The following is a 17,939-nucleotide window of genomic DNA, read 5'->3' on the forward strand; positions in this document are numbered from 1 at the left end:
TCAATTGAACTACAAAAATTCATATTGTTTGCGTTGGAACGTCCCAGCAGCGTGATGTTAATCATGTGCCTTTCTTTATATCTTTTATGCATCCCTGAACCTCTTTCTCTTGATATCGTCATCATCTGCGCCATCAATGTTATCCAGACTCCTCTTCGTCTTTCTCCAGCCGTCCTTCCGACTCATTCCTTCGATACTTACAACATCATTACAGCCTTCTACACTCTCCTTGACCTCCTCCATACTGTTCACGTAATGCGCCTCAGCATCATACTCCTCCCAAACTGGACGTGTAACTTCATAAAACTCTTCTGTATCAGTTTTGGCGTGCCATTTCGGATGTAGAAAGGGCAACGCATATATAGGAGTGCGGAGGTAAGACTCGGGATATGAAATATCTGCCATGCGCGCTGGTTGTGACGAGGGGTGGTTGAAGTTGAAAGATTTTTCAATGTTACTGGAGTGCAGGACATGTGACGCTTCTGTCGAAAAGGGAGATTGAAGATGTGGCACGGATGATTTGTATGAGAGAGGAGATGGGTGTTGTATAGTGAGCTGATCATGAGGAGTCGAATTATGATGCAAGGTCGTGCCCTTACTGTTTTCAACCTGTGCCATTTCGTCCTGAGTATGAGACGCCTGCATAGAAAAGTTGACAAAGGCAATAGAATATGTGACAGGGCGACGTGCTACGGAAGATAGTGATATAGGTGAGTCTGAATATGAACTTGAAGATACTTCTATAATTGGCTCGGTCGGCTCTAGCTCTTTGTCAACCGGATTGGGAAGAAGAGCATGTATGATAGTGGGTAACAAAGGAGGAAACCACGCGCTGGAATGGAGAGAAACAAAGGCGAGAAATTTTGAATTGTTGGCAAGACATGAATCTGCCTCATACACTGATTGTTTTGAAGACGTTAAATCCAGATCCTCCTGTGGCCATGATGGCGCCCGGGATTTGCGGATGCCAATGCGCCTCCTTGATCTGCTCCATGTAGTGCACGAATAGTAGTTGCGGTGGCACATCCTGCACGCCAGCTGTGTACTTGCTCTCTTCATCGTCGAGCTCAACAGCTAGATCCCACAGAGTAAGGGTGTTGTCACCAGCGCAAACAAGCACAATACTGTCGTCTGTAGGATGCCACTCGACCGAGGTGATTTGCTCCTTGTGGAAAGTGTACGATGCAACTGGCGAAGGCTTCTTGTCGTTTGACATGTCTGTAGAGGGCTTCCATTGCCGCAGGTCCCAAACTGCCCACTCGCCATCATCCGCGCCGGTAGCGAGAAGATGTGCAGTTTGATGCGACCAACTCAGTACGTTGACGTCTGTCTTTGAGGCTTGCACACTGAGTACGGGTTTCCGTGACTTTGACCGCGCGTCCCAGATCTTGACTGTGCCATCGCTTGACGCGGAGGAGAAGACATGTTTCTCAGTTGGTGACCACTGGAGCTCCTCTACCGAGCCGCTATGGCCGGTATACGGTGTGGTGTCTGTGACGAAACCTCCACCCTGTGTCCGTGTCGTCGCAAAGATCTTTCCAGTACAGTCGCCCGTCAAGAGTTTGCCCTCTGGTATGATTGGCGACCAATCTAGCGCGTAACCCTCGTTGGATCCATGTGCGCGAATCGTGCAGACAGGCTTGTTTTGTGTGGGCGAAATGGTAGTACCTGGGGTATCGAAGGCTGTGAGGTGGGGAGTAACGTCGTGGATCAGAACCTGTCCTGACTCGGTCATGGCAGCAGTCAGGGTTGTGGGAGGCTGTGCAGATGTTGCTTGTGGTGTTTGGTGGGCGCGTATGCGGTTGGTGCAGCTGGTCAAGGGTATCGACTTGGTCTCGAGGATGGGGTCTGAAGCCTCGTCGTCTGAATCCTCGTCGTCGTCGTCGTCGTCGTCCTTCTCCATGCGCGACAGGCTGCTCATCTTCATGACCATGATCTGGTTCTCTTTGTCCCTTCCTCGCGCTGCTTGTGTGCCAGCGACCGAGTAGACGGTTGCGGGGTATGTTTTGCGGTCTACGCCTAGGTTGTCGGGTACGATGTCGCATGATAGACAGGGCCATGGGGCTTCGAGCGCATGGAGCATCTCATACGTCGAAAGATCGGGGTTCAGTGTCTCGCCTGGGGAGAGCTTGTGTCGGCCAGGAATGAAGGTATCTTGGTCAACATCCATACCACCTGGAGGCGTTAGTGGTGGGCTCCAGGCCTTTGATGGTGCGCAACATACTCTCGCGCTCTTCTGCTTCGCGCTCCTCGTCCGGCCGTCCGTCTACGCCGGCCTCTAGGATCTCGTCCTCGCTCTCAAACTCATCCTCGAATTCGTCCTCGAAGTCGCCCACGTCGTTGTGCTGGTCAATCTCCATGGGACGCTCTCCATTTTTGATTGCCTCCTGCTCTTGCTCCGAGTCTGCGGGTCGTTTCGCCATGGTGTGGAGAGCGCGTGGTGTGTGCTTTGGGTGTCCTGGACGATGTCGTTAAAAAAAAACAGTTGTCAATGGAAATTGTCCCGCCGAATGTTTTTTGAGGCTTATCGATCGGCGTATCGGGCGGCGCTAAGTGACGGCATCCCCCCCTCGCACCTAACAGTAGAGGGAAACACTGCGCCCAGTCCAATCGCATCGCGTACATGCTAGGTCAACAAGACCGAGACGGCACCCATAATACACAGACGCCCCCTGAAGTTGGCATACAATTGTGCGAGCAGGAGAGTCGCCAAGAAAGAAGAAAATACACGCTCCGCTTGCGTTCACCGTCTCGACGCGTGCCAGGGCGCCTTCAGCTCAAGTCACGGACCGCGGGGCCACGGAGACATAGTAGTCATGGAGCCAGAGTACCCGAGTCAGCAACCCGCGCAGCAGGGCTCCTTCGCACCTGCCGTGCAAGTCGCGCCTGAGCAGCTGCAGCCCGAGCCAGTACTGCCCGAGCAAGTGCCCGTCCAAGGCGACCAGGAAGCGCAGAAGCACATGGACCAGACCATGGACGGCGCCGACGACAGCATGAGCTCCACCATCACCGCCTCGACTGTCACGCCCCTCCCAGACCTCAACCAGAACACCAGCCTGAACAACAGCCCCAACCCCTACGAGCAGCCTCACCGGCCCTCAACCTCGTACTCAGACACCGCGTACCAGTACACCACACACAACGGCTCGCGTTTCAACACCTCCTCAGACGCCGACACGCCTCCGCGACATGGCTACTACGACGCCAACAAAGAGACACATATGGGCCAGTCGCATTCGCGGCCGAGCTCGCAGATGGGACGGTACCCAACCTCCGAGGGCAACACGCGCTCCAACTCGTACCAAGAGCAATCACGGAGCGCACAACAACAACAACAACAGCAGCAGCAGCAGCAAGAGGCTGCCAAGAACGCCAGCGTTGTCATCAAAGTTGGCATGGTTGGAGACGCGCAGATTGGAAAGACCAGCTTGATGGTCAAGTACGTCGAGGGCAGTTGGGACGAAGACTACATCCAAACACTCGGTGAGCTACACAAGCATGTTCCACAGAACGCAACTTCTAACAACCCCAGGTGTGAACTTCATGGAAAAGACCATCTCGATTCGAAACACCGAGATCACCTTCTCCATCTGGGATCTAGGCGGTCAACGCGAATTCGTCAACATGTTGCCGCTCGTCTGCAACGACGCCGTTGCGATACTCTTCATGTTCGACTTGACACGGAAGAGCACGTTAAACTCCATCAAGGAGTGGTACCGACAGGGACGCGGCTTCAACAAGACTGCTATCCCGTTTCTGGTCGGCACAAAGTACGACCATTTTGTCAACTTCCCACGAGAAGAACAGGAGGAGATTTCCAACCAGGTACACCTCACCTGCTAGGGACAAGGACAGTACCAGACTAACATTGCCTAGGCTAAACGATTTGCGCGAGCAATGAAGGCCAGTCTGATCTTCAGCTCGACTAGTCATAGTATCAACGTGCAGAAGGTGAGAGGCTACTGTTTCAATCGCCGGCCCTGTGCTAACATTAGCTCAGATCTTCAAGATCGTGCTATCAAAGGCCTTTGACCTCAAGTGCACTATTCCCGAGATAGAAAACATCGGCGAACCCTTACTCCTCTACCAAGCCGTCTAGTCGCCGGACCGTAGAGACCGTAGAGTCAGACCCAGAACAGAGGGAACATGTATGAACCTATCTGAGGGCCAGATCGGGCACGTCTTCTATCGGAACGTTACCATGAGCGAATGATTTTCATGACTGTTTTGCGTGGGATTGCATGGCTCGGCGATTGGAGCAAGGTGCTAAGATACATGGTTGGTACAAAACCGGCGTTCTTCTGCTTTGTGTATGCGGAAGTGATTGTATGATTCGAACATCAAGGCCTCGGCCGGGGCGCAGGTCTAGCGCCAGGAGCGCGCAAGATACGCAGCCTCACAGCAAACATCGTAGTGTAATAAATAGTAGTTGGAATCGAGCATGTCTTGCTGGCGTTTACGTGATTTCAAGCAATATACATGGCTAGTTGACGGCAAGTTTAGGCGAATGACGTAAGCTTCCGCAGCTAAAAAGTGTACAATCCCAGCATGCGACACCAATCATCAGAGCTTCAATACCACGCGCACGAAATCTCGCCCAGACTCAGACACAAACAAGACAACGCAATCGATGTACCACATCGCGAACCGATTCACATACTAAACATCGAAAGCAACGTACCTCCACCTTACGACTAGAACCGTCGGTCAAATCGAACCGCATAGACTTTTCTGAGCACAGGCTCAACGAGACACACCTACCACGCACTACCATCATGGCGCTCCCTCCAGTTGCACTACCAGGACAACTGCTTGGTAGTGTCGACAAATACAGTCCCGGTCCAGGAACGCACATTCACGACTCACAGATCTATGCCTCAATAGCTGGACCCGTCTTCTCTTCACCGTCACACCATACCACAAACACGTCCTCCAAATCCACCAAACTCGCACCACTGCTCTCTATAACGCGCCCGCCCACCTCCACTGATCCTGGGATCCTCGGTCCCAATTCTGGCGGCGGCGTACCACTCCTCCCAACGGTCAGCAGCACAGTCCTAGTCCGCATAACGCGTCTCGGCCCACGCTTCGCCAGCGCAGAGATTCTCGTCATTGACGATGCAGTTTGCCGCGAAGCGTTTTTGGCACAGATTCGGCGCGAAGATATCCGGGCTACGGAGAAGGACAAGATAAAGATTGAAGAGAGCTTCCGGGTCGGTGACTTGGTGAGGGGCACGGTGATTAGTTTGGGCGACAGCGGCAATTACTACGTTGCTACCGATCGAAATGAATTCGGTGTTGTCTTGGCAAGAAGTGAAGAAGGTAGGGTCATGCATCCGGTTAGCTGGAAGGAATTTAGGGACCCAGTGAGTGGGAAAGCAGAGGCGAGAAAGGCAGCCAAGCCTTTTTGATGGAGGATAGAGAAGGCTAAGAAGAGAGAGAGAAGCTTCAGCCTGCTAGAACGACGACGGCAATCGTCATTGAGATACCCATGAGGTGGATTTCAGAGCAAGACTAAGCGTGCTTGGCATGGAAGAGAGGATCCTGAGTAGAGGTACAATGTTTATTCATTCTGGAGGAAAAGAACGAAGAGATATTCCTCCAGAGATCCACAAGGACTTTTGATGCAAGTCAACGGAAGAAACGGTTGTTCATATCAAAACCTCCCTGTCTTGTTACTGCCAGCCGCATACATGCTCAAGAGCGAAATCTACCATTGAGGACGACATCACAACGCCGCTATGCTCACCTAGATAGAGCCCCACCACAACCTAGATACAGCGGCAGTGGTCCGGCCGAAAAGAGCCAGTGTAGCTAAATATATCCTCTCCCTTTCCTCAGACGTGGCGAAAATAGTAGCGATCCAGAATAGCAGCAAGACAAAACCAAACCCACCCCGTAGCGATTGATGTGACAAACTTTCGGTACCTGCATCATGACGTGTCACATATATGCAGGCACAATCACGCTTGACGCATGTTCCATGACTCGAGGCCAACACATCAACACGGATATGGCAAGACATGGCAAGACATTGCGAGATGTCGAAGACGGCGAGGGTACGATGAGGATTGCGCTACAATGCCCACACGGAGAGTGACTTTTCGTGGATCAAACGCAGAAATCAACACATTGTTGCATTTGGAAGGAAGAACGTAATACGACACGACAACGCTCGCTATACGCCTCGAACGTGTTTGGAATAATCGGCAGATGCTCACTGTAGGAGTTCTTCTTACGTGGCCATCCACAGAGAATAGTATCATCTAAAACTCTTCATCCTGATCCACCCACCACTTCTGAACCCACCCTTTTTCTTCAGCAAAGTCACCGTGAAACCGCAGCCTATTCTCCCAAGGCATGAATGTAAATAGTACAAGGGCCGTGATTGCGCCGAAACTCCGATCATGCTGTGGGTGCGCCAATTGCGCTGGATGAGCGAATGTCGTCATCCTCGCCAGGCAAGATGTTGTAGATATGACATCTTGTATGATCCCTGATCGTAAGGCGATGTTCAGAGAACAGTTCCTCCTTCCATACATGCTCCGGTGACGTCGTACACAACAGCGTCGCTCGATCGACCGCGGTATCGCATGATGCCGTTCTCAGTGACGCCCATAGTCTTACAGTGTCAAACTCTAACAGACAGTAATCTTTTTCTATCCTGTAGCGTTATGCCTGTCTACAAGACACCTCCAGGAAGCGGTGTCCCTCTATTCTGGCTGCCCCATCCGAAGCTCTCTGTCTGCGGATTCACGGGCCGTACATCGTTTCCACCCACGGTGCTGACATGGCCTTCTTGTGGTGCTGCGTGCTTTCTAAGCATGAACATCGGTTTCCGACCTTCTTTGTCAAGTTGTTTGAACAATATCAGCGGCCTCTCGTTGAGCCCCAGGCATCGCTCTTGGTCACCGTGTACAATGTACAAAGCATACTGCCGCCAATCTGCCGTGATGTTATATTTTTTGAGCGCAACTGGCAGCACCTTGTGACATGGATCGTCGATGGACACTCGGAACGACTTGAATATTTCGACTTGCGGATTCGTAGATGGGGTGGATGCGGGATTGGATGTGGAGGCGTTCATTGAGCTTGAGCCACCAGAGAGTGGTGGGTCGCGATCGCGATCGTCAGGGTTCGGCGTTGGTGCAGCGTTGTTTCGCATCGGTCGTGACGACAGTGGTGCGGGCGTAGCGCGGGGATCGCGATTACGGTCGGACACAGCAGTCGAGTCTGAGTTCCATGTGTTGTTTTGACTCCACCCTGAGCTACCGTCGTGATCGTGCGCGCTTCGAGGTATTTCGCGGTTGTACTGGCGGCTTTGTCCTTGATTGTATGCGGGGGATGTCGGGGAGGGTTGCGCAATGGAGTTGGGCGACAGTTGCGGGCCGCCACCGAGAGATGCTGTAAGGTGTGAGGAGGCTGCCACGGCTGCTGCGGAAGGATCCAAAGAAGAGTGATCGACAAGAGCGCGATGTTCTTGGATCGTTGGAGAGGGGTTCTTTGGCGCGGATCCAAGGAAAAGCTTCTTGGTGGAGAACTTACGCGACAGACTGCTTCCACCAGATCTCTCTTGGGTGGCAGGTGGCGATGTGACAGCGTGCTCGTGAGGAGTGGGTAGGGGTTGGTTGTCCTTGAGCATGCGCACGAGTGGCAGAATTTCCTCTCGTAGCCGCTTGTTCTCGTCCATGACCCTGCTGAGGTCTTCTCTGAGATGTCGCAGCTCCGATTCAGCGGTATGTATGCGCTCGTCGCGCGCCTGGACTACGCGAATGACCTTGGCGAAGTCGTCTTGGGTTGGCGGCGCTTCCTGCGCTGATGTATCCGCGGCTGAGGCAGTGATTAGAGGTGAAGAGGCATAAAACAGACAATGGACTCACACAGCGGGACGTAGTCGTCCGGGTCCATGGGCACATTCTGCCGTATCTTGATCTCGTAGACAGCTTTTAGTATGGTAAGGCGATGACCTACACTGCCGACACCCAGCTCCTTCAGCTCGGCATGCTGTAGCGCTGCCAGCACGTCGCCTGTGATGCCCTCATCTACAAACAAAGCATTAGCAAAGGATAGCTGGCGCAGGTGCGGAGCCACCTACTGGCAAAGGTATCCGAGTACTGCTCCAGGCCCAGGTCCGCGATGAAGTCAGCCGTCTGGTCTTCGTTCCACTCCATTATGTGCCCTGTCGGGCTGCTCTTGCTGTCGCGTGAGTGGGTGAAGGTGGTGGGCGTGTGTTCGGTGCTCAGCGGGCCTGAGCTCGTGGGGGAGCTCTCGTACTCGGCGGGTAGGGTCGGGCTAGATATGCCCTGGCGCTCGAACTCGTCATCGGCATCCGAGTCCTCGTGGTACTTGGTCGTGTAGGCCATGATGGGGGTGACGTCGACGGCCGGGCAGCGTCTCGGAGGGTTGGCAGAGGGTGGAGTGAGGTGATGCTGCCAAGCCCTCTCAGCAAGCTCGTCGAGGGGACGACGTCTGTGTTATCGATGGCGATATAGCCCGGGCCTGGCGTCGTCAATAGGGCACCCTGTCTGAGACGAAGCGAGATTGAGCCGGCGTGTTTCGTCTCCAGCGGGAGCAAGTGGGATATCCTGGGTGTGGTCTCAGATACACAGCTAGCCGGTGGCACTGCACTGCGCAAGGCGGGGAGGGTGAAGGTCTCCTCAGGCGGCCAGGCGTGGCGGTCGTTAAGCGCTTTGTCGTCGACGCCTGATGGGGGAGCGCGTATCCTCGGGGGCTGCGATGGTCCTTGCAGGCGTCGTATGCTCTTGCGTGAAGTAGACAGCAGTCGTGTGATGCACCAGTCCAGAGTAGAGTGAGGAGACAGACTTCACAGCGCACAAGGAAGAACAATCAAGATTGCAACGTAAACTGGGTCGCCTGCTTCTGGATGCCAATACCAATACCGTCCGACAGGCGGCTAGCAGGGCCACCGAAGCCAAAGCGGGAAAGAGGTCCGTGCTTCCCATACTACGAGCTTGGAACCAATATTGCGATAAAGGATGCAGGTACCAAACTCGCAGCTTCGCTTTCACCACCTGACTGTGCGCGTCTTTGCCCTTGTTGCAGTATCCCTCGGAAGCACTGCACTACCTACAATCCGCTCTGTTGCCCTGTCTGCCACTTTCACTCCAGCCACGCCAATCCAACACTCACATCCTACAATCCCCTACTTTCGGATCCGCCAAGTTGCAATCTTGCAAGTCATCGTTCGCACCACGAGCCCGCAACGGCACCCGGTAAACCACGCACATGCGTCGCAGCGATCTTCACCGCCAACGTTGAACTAGGGCAATCTGTGCCGGCATCTGCCCGAATACGGCTACCCCAACCAGTCGTTTAAGACGCTGCATCCCAAATTACGACATCCGGCTACCTCCAAGCTTCAAAGCACAATCCCACGTGCGCCCAGCTCCCCGTCGTCTACGCGAACAGGATCATCCACTACTTCAATATAAGGTAGCTCGCCCGGTATTGAAAACTTTAGACGAACATCCTCCTTTTCTGTTCTCCTGTCTTTTTGCAACCCATCGGCTCACCAACTCGGAACCATGTCTCAATCCATCAGTGTGTCAACGACTCAGGCCCAATCTGGTATATCCCAGGATCTCCGGAATAACATCTACTCGGCCCTACTCTCCGGCGATGGCATCCGCAATATCGAATCCACTCTTGATGAATCCTTGCGCGTCTCTGGCTTCAAAGATGCTCTGAGAGCCTACATTACCGATCTCTTCCGCTCAGGCCAAGCCACTACCTGCGAGGAAGCCCGGAACCTGGCCATGCAGAAAATCAGGGAGCAGACGCGTGGTCTGGGCGAGGATTCCAACGGAGTGAACGGAACTACGAATGCGAATGGCGAGAGTGGGGAGGAGGTCTACTTGAAGATTCCCAAGTCGGTAATCGACGCCGGTGCAAAGACGGTCATGAAGGAGTTGGAAAAGGTGTGCGACATTACATACGAAGACGACAAGTGATTGCTCTCGCTCGCATGAATAACCCGTATTTTAAAACGCAGCAATACCAGAAACCGGTTTGCCAGTCTATGCATCGGAGGACAAAATGCAAGAACAAGAGCTCAACACATGGCCGTAGCGAACAGCAGTATCGACGGCACAGTCGACGTCGCGTACGCGACATCCTCAAATAGTGCTGGTGCGTCCCGGACCTTGTTGTGAGAGATACCAACATCACCTTGCATCTCCGATAAGCACTCCGCTGCCACTCAGACACTTTGTATGTCAGCGATGTCTGGGCTTGGCGACTGGGTCGGACATGAATGTATGAGCAGGAAGAGTTTGTGACAAAACAGGGGTGTGAAATAGATGTCGGTGTAGAGTTGAGCAGCACAGTAGCAGAACAGCCGTGGAGCACAAGTTCATTGATAACATGCATTCTCATTCAGGCCATTGGTTCGTCAAAGACACTACTGATATCTCGTCAAAGCGCCGGCAATTACGCGCGCCTCCATCTATGTATGGGGCATCAATAGCCCCTCATGCCATGTGATGAAAAAAGAAACCCATTCGTCATGATTTTCATACTCACTCGTTCCAGCTATTAGCTGCAACTTTCTAGTTGTACAAATCCTCGTCCTCGCCACCAGCACCAAAGGTGTTTTGCTCACCACCGCCCGCCGCATTCTCAGCGTCGGGGAAGCGGAAGAAGCTTGAACCTCCAGAGTTCTTCATTGACTGTGCAAAGGCCTCGTATCGGCGGATCTCAACATCGGTAACGGAACGACGAGCAGAGCGCATAGCCTCCTCGAAGTGAGCCTTGGTCAGCACAGGTACTGGGTCCTCCTCATCAACTTCCATATCAACATCTTCACCAGCAGCCTCGCGAGCCTTGCGGCGCTCGATATCGATTGCAATAGACTGCTTGATGGCGAGCTTAACAGCACGCTGGGTAACGAAACCAAGATCAGCACCGGAGAATCCGTGGGTATTCTGGGCGATGAAGTCAATGTTGACATCCTCAGCAACAGGAGTCTTGCGCAGCTGAGCCTTGATGATGCTGGCACGCGAGGCCAGATCGGGTAGAGGAACGTAGACGAGCGTGTCCAGACGACCAGGACGGCACAGGGCGTTGTCGAGCTGCTCCGGTCGGTTGGTAGCGCCGATAACGAAAACATTCTTCTTTGATGTCATACCATCCATCTCAGTCAGAAGCTGGTTGACGACACGGTCGGACGCACCACCGGCATCTCCTTGAGATCCACCACGCGACTTGGCAATGGAGTCCAACTCATCAAGGAAGACAACGCAAGGTGCGGCGGCACGGGCCTTGTCAAAGATGTCTCGGATGTTGCTCTCTGACTCACCGAACCACATGGAAAGTAGCTCGGGACCCTTGATGGAGATGAAGTTGGCCGCGCACTCGTTGGCAACAGCCTTGGCAAGAAGCGTCTTACCAGTACCAGGAGGACCGTAGAACAGTACACCTCGCGAGGGAGACATACCGAACTTGAGGAACTTGTCGGGGTGGTCGACCGGGTACTGCACAGACTCAATGAGCTCGCGCTTGACCTCTTCCAGACCACCAATGTCCTCCCACCGAACGTTAGGAACCTCAACCACGGCCACTTCACGAAGAGCCGAAGGGTTAGAAACACCAAGAGCGAAACGGAAGTTCTCCATGGTCACACCAAGCGAGTCGAGAACCTCAGCATCGATGGTGTCCTCATCCAGATCGATGAGATCCATCTTCTCACGAATCTGCTGCATAGCAGCCTCAGAGCAGAGTGATGCCAAATCCGAACCGACGTATCCGTGAGTCTCAGCAGCAATGGTCTGTAGGTCGACATCGTCACCAAGCTTCATGTTCTTGGTGTGAATCTGCATGATCTCGAGACGACCAGTAGGGTCGGGAATACCGATGTCGACTTCACGATCGAAACGTCCGAAACGGCGGAGGGCGGGGTCGATCGAGTTGGGTCGGTTGGTGGCGGCCATGACAACGACGTTGGAGCGCGCCTTCATGCCATCCATGAGAGTGAGCAGTTGCGAGACGACACGGCGCTCGACTTCACCGTTGGTCTTTTCACGCTTAGGCGCGATTGAATCGATCTCATCAATGAAGATGATCGCTGGCGAGTTCTTCTCGGCCTCCTCAAAAGCCTTTCGCAGATTTGACTCTGATTCACCGGCCATCTTGGACATGATCTCAGGACCGTTGATCAGGAAGAAGAAAGCACCAGTCTCGTTGGCGACGGCACGAGCCATCAGCGTCTTACCGGTACCGGGGGGACCGTACATCAGGATACCACGCGGGGGCTTGATACCGATGGACTTGAACAGCTGAGGATGCCTCAGCGGCAGTTCAACCAACTCTCGGATCTGTGCCATCTGCTTCCTGCAACCACCAATATCGTCGTAACCGACCTCGTTGAGGTTGCCCTCCTCGTCCTCACGCTGAATAGGCTCGCCCTCGCAATGGATGACGGTATCTTGTGCAACAATACCAAACTCCGGTGGGTCGACCTCGACAACCTTGAACTCCACTTGTCGCATACCACCGCGGGCTGTGAAAGTGTCGCCTTGACGAACCGGTCGGTAGGCTTCGCGGAAGTATGGGGCAAGGAAAACGTCGAACAGCGATCCGGTGATGCCCTCGACTGTGTCGGCGATGGGGAGAACTGCGATGCGCTTGGCCTGCAAAAGTTGTTAGTCTCGATTTTACCATGACTGGGACTGAGAATACATACGTATTTGATGTCCGGGCACGGGTGAATGGTGATAACATCACCGTGCTTGACACGCAGGTTGTGGCGAACGACACGGTTTATCCGCGCGGAGCCGTCATCAAGATCGTCGTCTGCAAGCACGATGAGGACGGTGTCCTTCCGCTTCTTGCCCTTGACGAGAACTGTGTCACCACGGAAGAGCTGGAGAGTCTCCATGGTGTTGTTTGAGAGAGCGATAATCGAGTTGTCATCGTTGACGGCGTCGGTGACACTGAGAAAGTTAGGAGAGGCCTCTCAAATCGCTTCCTGGAGCACCTACATCAGGGAGTTTGGCTTCTTCTTCTTCTTGAGGATGGCAGTCGCGGTCTCATCGTTCTGTGGCGGGTCAGTAAGGGCAGGCGCAAAAAGGTGCTTCGCGGTGCCTACATCCTTGGGCTCAGCGCCGTCGGGGTTCCTGAGATGCTGTTAGTCGCTGCCGCAAGTGCGGAAGTGGTGGCAAGCGACATACTTTGAAAGGTCCACCTTGGGCTTGGAGTGGTCTGGTTCAGCCGACATCTTGCTGATGTGTCTCTATGTAGTTCTGCGAAATTACTTTTTCAGTGCAAAGAGAGACAGAAGTAATTGCAGCGCGGTTAAGGGGGTGGTGAGTGGTGTGGGGGGGTAAGATGGAGATGATGGATCTCCGGTGCTTGGGGCGTCGTGGTTTAAGTAAGTTGGAGCTTGAACAGTCGGTGATCTCACTGCTCGAGCTAGCTTGATGTTGCCTTAGGGTCCGTGCTCCTTCCGCCGCAACATTGGAAGTTGCTGGAAACGCTTAGACAAGCGGACCTACTAAGAAACACTGTGTCCCTTTCACCGCGGATTGCTTGCCGCCACCCTCGCAAAGTCCTACAAGGGCCAGCTCGTGCCACTACCCGCGACTCCAGAGTGAGACTGGCGTTGTTACGCGTCCGACTGGAGCCTGCTGCAGCCTCATATTACGCCACCAGAGGAAGCGCCAAGAGAGATGCTCCATATCGGCCCTTCGTCAGTGCGCGATAAGTAAACCTACATGTCCGCCACGTACGGTACAACACGACAGTATCTACAAGCATGTGCGCCTTCCACTGATACTCTTGGATAGCACGCATATCTAAGAGGGCAACTCTCACCAGGCAAAGAAGAAATATTTGCTGTTTCACGTCATGCTAGATCTGTGTCTAACGGTTTATCGATAAGATGCGGATCCGTCTTAGTTGGCTGCTTCGTGATTCTCGCTACGGCAGCCAGAGTGAAGCACCAGGTGGTACTGCGTTTCGCAGCTTATCCCCACTACCAGTCAAGGAAGAAATACGAGCTTCGCTGGAAATAAAACGGGCGTCTCCAGGAGCTTGCAGGTTGACTCTGATCTCGTCAACTTGCATGTCTCCTTTACCTCACGTGTCTGACATTTCCTCGTCCTTTTCGGTCTAATCGCCCGTTTATTTACAGTCAGCTAGTGAGTGAAGCTCCCAGCTAAACATTACTCTCGCAACGACGAAGGCTCTCTATGCTAGATCTACCTACGCGTCCTGATGTTGCATCCCATGAGAAGCTACACATGCTTTCTTCTCTATGTCGCGCAAGCAAGGCGCTTCGAACATGTTCGCGTATACAATGTTCTTCATAGTGCCAACAGCGACAAGCAGCCAGAGCACAACGACACTAATTCCAAGTATCGTTCCTATAATGCTAAAGAAAGCGGAAGGAAGTTCTTTTCCTATGGTAATGGTAGACATTGTAAAGACGCCAATAGGAAAGGTGAAACCCCACCAACCCATGTTAAAAGGGAACTTGTTTCGACTGATCGACGCGACAGCGAAGAACAACCATACCAGACCGAAGCCCCAGAGTGTGATAGCGGTCATCCAGCCTAGTACGTAGAGGACCTCCCCAGCTACTGGGTGCAAGGCTTTTGTATCTGGGAAGGTCTTCGAAGCTTGAATGCCGAGTTTCAAAATTGCGTATCCGCCCTGGCCCATAGGGCCGAGAGGCAAGAAGACGCTGACGATAACCTCCTGAGATGGAAGGTTATGAATGGCAAGACGATGGAAGTATATAACCATTATCACGAGTGCCAGAGGTAGACCCATGCCCCAAAGGACATAGCTGGTGACTATGGTGATAAGGGCGTGATTCGGGTCAGGCAAGACCGAGGCGACAACGCTGCCAGAAGCTGCTGCAACGATACAGGCCACGATCGGCAGAAGCCAGGCTGCTGTCATCGTCTCATGGCGGTTATGATGTTTGGTCATCCTGCAGCTATATTAGCTGGTGGCGTTCTCATATTCCTCGCAATAACAGAAACACTTTGAGGCGAGATGTTGAGATTCAAGCGATAAACATGGTCAACTCACATCTGGAAAGGTAGCCAGAGGCAACAAGCAACGCTGAGTGCGACGTCGAGCCACCACATGCCCCACAAGACGTATGGTGTCAAGCCAGCCCATTTTGGTACGCAAACAACGGCGAACATGTTGACGATGGTAGCAAATCCCATAGGTATTGTGCCAAGAAACAGCGACTGTACTGGATGACGAAGCATCAGAATCCATATGGCGGGATACAGTGTGTATCTGAGGACTGATGTCATGAGCATGGTGAAGAATATGATGACGTTGAGTATGAAGAAGGCGATGCTCAGCGCTCTCAACGAGCGATGGTAATTAGGGTAGAGCTCCGAGAAGGTATGAAACAGGACCGCGACGATGCCTGTACCCATGGTGACGGCGAACTGAGGCTCATTTAGTCTCTCATTACTCATAAACTTCAGTATCTGACGATGCTACATACCCATGCAGGTGTAAAGTTTTGGACAATACGTCGCCAACCCCGACGGTCCGCTGGAATGAGCCATCTGGGCAGTGCTTGGCCATCTGAAAGCGCGGCTCGACCACTGCACAAATCAGTTGGTGTTGCCCGAACTCCATGCTGTATCGCACACGGCGTCGACATTCTGATGCGAAAGTTGAGGATGACAGTGATGAACTTGAGGTGATCGAGGGTAAAAGATTAAGATCAAACATAACGCGGAATCCGCTCCTCACTTATGCAAATTCTCACAGCTTAGAGTCATCGAAATCTCAGGCTAGGCTTTATTTTCTTCAGGATGGCCTGCATTTTCATATAGATCTGCTGATAGCTTTGCTTACACAGACCATGACGGCCGGATCCTCGGCGATGGCCCGAAATTCGATACGTCAAAGGTACATGACTCAAAGCATGTCAACAGCGCGCAAGGGAAGAAAAATAGTTTTTGAACAATGAAACTCGTTTGTATTCGAGGTCGTATGATGTTTGTTTACCAAAGACTCAAGCAGAAGCGCTTGGGCAACATTGAGAGCTTCAGAGTAACTGAGTCTAGCTGATTGGGGTCTAGATCGAGATGCGGCTTCCGGAAGTACTCCACGAACCTGTTCCTGATCTTCGCACACGACACCCGACAGACCTTTATTTCTGGAATGTAGTGTCTCAATCTGCAATGCGGAGTTATAGTCATGCTCGAGCTGCACCTGCTACCACTACTACACACACTTCTGTTTGCCTCCTGAAGCAACATCAGGCACTTGGTTTGTTAAGGTACTTAGGTACTGTGGTCAGGGACTTATTGTTATCCCTTTCCAAGGCCTATATGATGTATCTGATGCTTTTGGGACTGTTGTTTGATAATGATACTACAACACGTCTAACTTCTGCAGGTTCGAATTGGTAGCATTGATGTTTGCATTTGCCATCATGATCTTTTTTTGATCCAGATCAAAAACGATGTAAGCTCCTTGCATGAATGGAGCGCCTAGGCTTGCTGTATCATCCCCATCTGGAGAAAACATCGATAGGAAACATTCAGTCGTGCCCGAAGACGAATCTCGAACAAACATCGCAGCCAAAGGAGTGCTGATCTTCGCTTGGTTGTTGTTGAAGCCGAATGAGAGGCTCTCTCCGCGAGAGCCAAGATTACACGGCACACTGCCCATCTGACCAGCTTGATCGTCAAAACTCGCACCTATAGCCATGGCCATGGCGCGTAGAGAAGCTGATGAAATGTTCAGCGAGGGGTTTCCAGTGTCCATCAACGCCGGAGGGAGGCCGTCCCGTGGTGCTAAGTCCACGTTGGATCTCGAGGAGGATGGGTTGCCGCTGACCAACTGCATGGAGCTGAAATCGATCACAAATTGCGACGCAACGCCTCTATTGTTCAACAAAAGTGATCCTACATCTTGGAGCGGGCTTTGGAACTTCGCGGTGTCAACACTGCCGAACACAATAGAGCCCTCTGGACTGCCTGTCAAGAGGATACCGATATCAGCCTGGCATTCATTCGAACATTTACTATGCTCAACTTGCGGAAATCGTTCATGAAGATACCATATACATTGGTATTGATAGCACCAGTATCCTTGAGATTGGCCAATGTATTCTGGTACGGTGGCTGGACAACTCCGTTCTCAATAGGACCGATACCGAATATGGAAAAAAGTGGATTCCCAGAAGGCAGCAAACCTTGCTCGATGACTCTAGGTTGTGAATCCGACACACTTTGGTTATCGAGCGTCAGTATTGTCTTGATGAATCCTCCTTGGAACACAGCACCGTTTGCAAAACTCGTGTTGAGCTCTGTATTGGCATCTGTAATACTAGTGTCACGATCCGTATCGAACGAACCAGTGACGAAAGGTGTGCCAGAGCATTGCTCCTGTTTGTCTTGACAGATTTCACTGCCTGTCCCTGAAATGATGAGATCGCTACTTCCCGTGTCCAAGATCGCCGTTATCAGCTGTGGTGGAGTACCGACCCCCATCGAAACAAGAGGGATGAAAGGTCCCGCGTCATCGATATTAGAGTGCTTTATCGGTATCGATATAAGCTTGGGAGTTTGCGCCTGCGCAATGTGCCTAATGGATAAAAGTGATATACATAAGATGACTGTATCTAATCGGGGAGACATAGTGAAATGACTTAACGAAGGCGCTGAAGGAAGAACTGACTGATGATTGTGGACGATGATCTGAAGTCATGATTTGGTCGTGCCTATCTTTCTAAACTATTCTTATAAGCACATGTTGCCGGGTACCGGATAATTCTTGAAGAGTTCGTATCTCTAAACCTTTCTGCATGTGCATGAAGGGCCGTCTTGACGACGTTTTGGTGCGCTAGTTGTTCATAAACAGAGACTACCTGGGGAGTAAGGGCACCGCCCATTGGCCAGCCCGGTACCAGTTGTATGCATGTTTCTAGGGTCGCT

The 17,939-nt window shown here is 52.4% G+C and overlaps 8 protein-coding genes across 8 annotated transcripts; 3 read left to right on the plus strand and 5 right to left on the minus strand.

Moving 5' to 3' along the window:
- Positions 1–84: 84 nt before the first annotated feature.
- Positions 85–2,423, minus strand: GT037_003814 (glutamate-rich wd repeat-containing protein 1; the record flags this gene model as incomplete). Its single annotated transcript, XM_038928861.1, has 3 exons — positions 85–689; positions 901–2,175; positions 2,225–2,423. 3 exons carry the CDS (start codon positions 2,421–2,423, stop codon positions 85–87), a joined length of 2,079 nt encoding a protein of 692 aa, XP_038788568.1.
- Positions 2,424–2,816: 393 nt separating this feature from the next.
- Positions 2,817–4,099, plus strand: GT037_003815 (small gtpase; the record flags this gene model as incomplete). Its single annotated transcript, XM_038928862.1, has 4 exons — positions 2,817–3,483; positions 3,533–3,825; positions 3,877–3,951; positions 4,001–4,099. The coding sequence occupies 4 exons, from the start codon at positions 2,817–2,819 to the stop codon at positions 4,097–4,099; spliced, it is 1,134 nt and encodes a 377-aa protein (XP_038788569.1).
- A 676-nt stretch (positions 4,100–4,775) lies between these two features.
- On the plus strand, positions 4,776–5,411 carry GT037_003816 (exosome component 1; the record flags this gene model as incomplete). The annotated part of the gene is made up of 1 exon (XM_038928863.1): positions 4,776–5,411. One exon carries the CDS (start codon positions 4,776–4,778, stop codon positions 5,409–5,411), a length of 636 nt encoding a protein of 211 aa, XP_038788570.1.
- A 1,271-nt stretch (positions 5,412–6,682) lies between these two features.
- On the minus strand, positions 6,683–8,363 carry GT037_003817 (protein kinase regulator ste50; the record flags this gene model as incomplete). The annotated part of the gene is made up of 3 exons (XM_038928864.1): positions 6,683–7,830; positions 7,881–8,042; positions 8,096–8,363. 3 exons carry the CDS (start codon positions 8,361–8,363, stop codon positions 6,683–6,685), a joined length of 1,578 nt encoding a protein of 525 aa, XP_038788571.1.
- A 1,182-nt stretch (positions 8,364–9,545) lies between these two features.
- GT037_003818 (uncharacterized protein) lies at positions 9,546–9,971 on the plus strand (the record flags this gene model as incomplete). The annotated part of the gene is made up of 1 exon (XM_038928865.1): positions 9,546–9,971. The coding sequence occupies one exon, from the start codon at positions 9,546–9,548 to the stop codon at positions 9,969–9,971; it is 426 nt and encodes a 141-aa protein (XP_038788572.1).
- A 597-nt stretch (positions 9,972–10,568) lies between these two features.
- On the minus strand, positions 10,569–13,234 carry GT037_003819 (cell division cycle protein 48; the record flags this gene model as incomplete). Its single annotated transcript, XM_038928866.1, has 4 exons — positions 10,569–12,647; positions 12,701–12,950; positions 12,999–13,133; positions 13,188–13,234. The coding sequence occupies 4 exons, from the start codon at positions 13,232–13,234 to the stop codon at positions 10,569–10,571; spliced, it is 2,511 nt and encodes an 836-aa protein (XP_038788573.1).
- A 986-nt stretch (positions 13,235–14,220) lies between these two features.
- GT037_003820 (c4-dicarboxylate transporter malic acid transport protein) lies at positions 14,221–15,419 on the minus strand (the record flags this gene model as incomplete). The annotated part of the gene is made up of 2 exons (XM_038928867.1): positions 14,221–14,953; positions 15,055–15,419. 2 exons carry the CDS (start codon positions 15,417–15,419, stop codon positions 14,221–14,223), a joined length of 1,098 nt encoding a protein of 365 aa, XP_038788574.1.
- A 952-nt stretch (positions 15,420–16,371) lies between these two features.
- GT037_003821 (uncharacterized protein) lies at positions 16,372–17,495 on the minus strand (the record flags this gene model as incomplete). The annotated part of the gene is made up of 2 exons (XM_038928868.1): positions 16,372–17,004; positions 17,070–17,495. The coding sequence occupies 2 exons, from the start codon at positions 17,493–17,495 to the stop codon at positions 16,372–16,374; spliced, it is 1,059 nt and encodes a 352-aa protein (XP_038788575.1).
- Between the last annotated feature and the right edge of the window lie 444 nt (positions 17,496–17,939).

Source organism: Alternaria burnsii, assembly GCF_013036055.1.
Source record: "Alternaria burnsii strain CBS107.38 chromosome Unknown 730, whole genome shotgun sequence".
Taxonomy (NCBI): domain Eukaryota; kingdom Fungi; phylum Ascomycota; class Dothideomycetes; order Pleosporales; family Pleosporaceae; genus Alternaria; species Alternaria burnsii.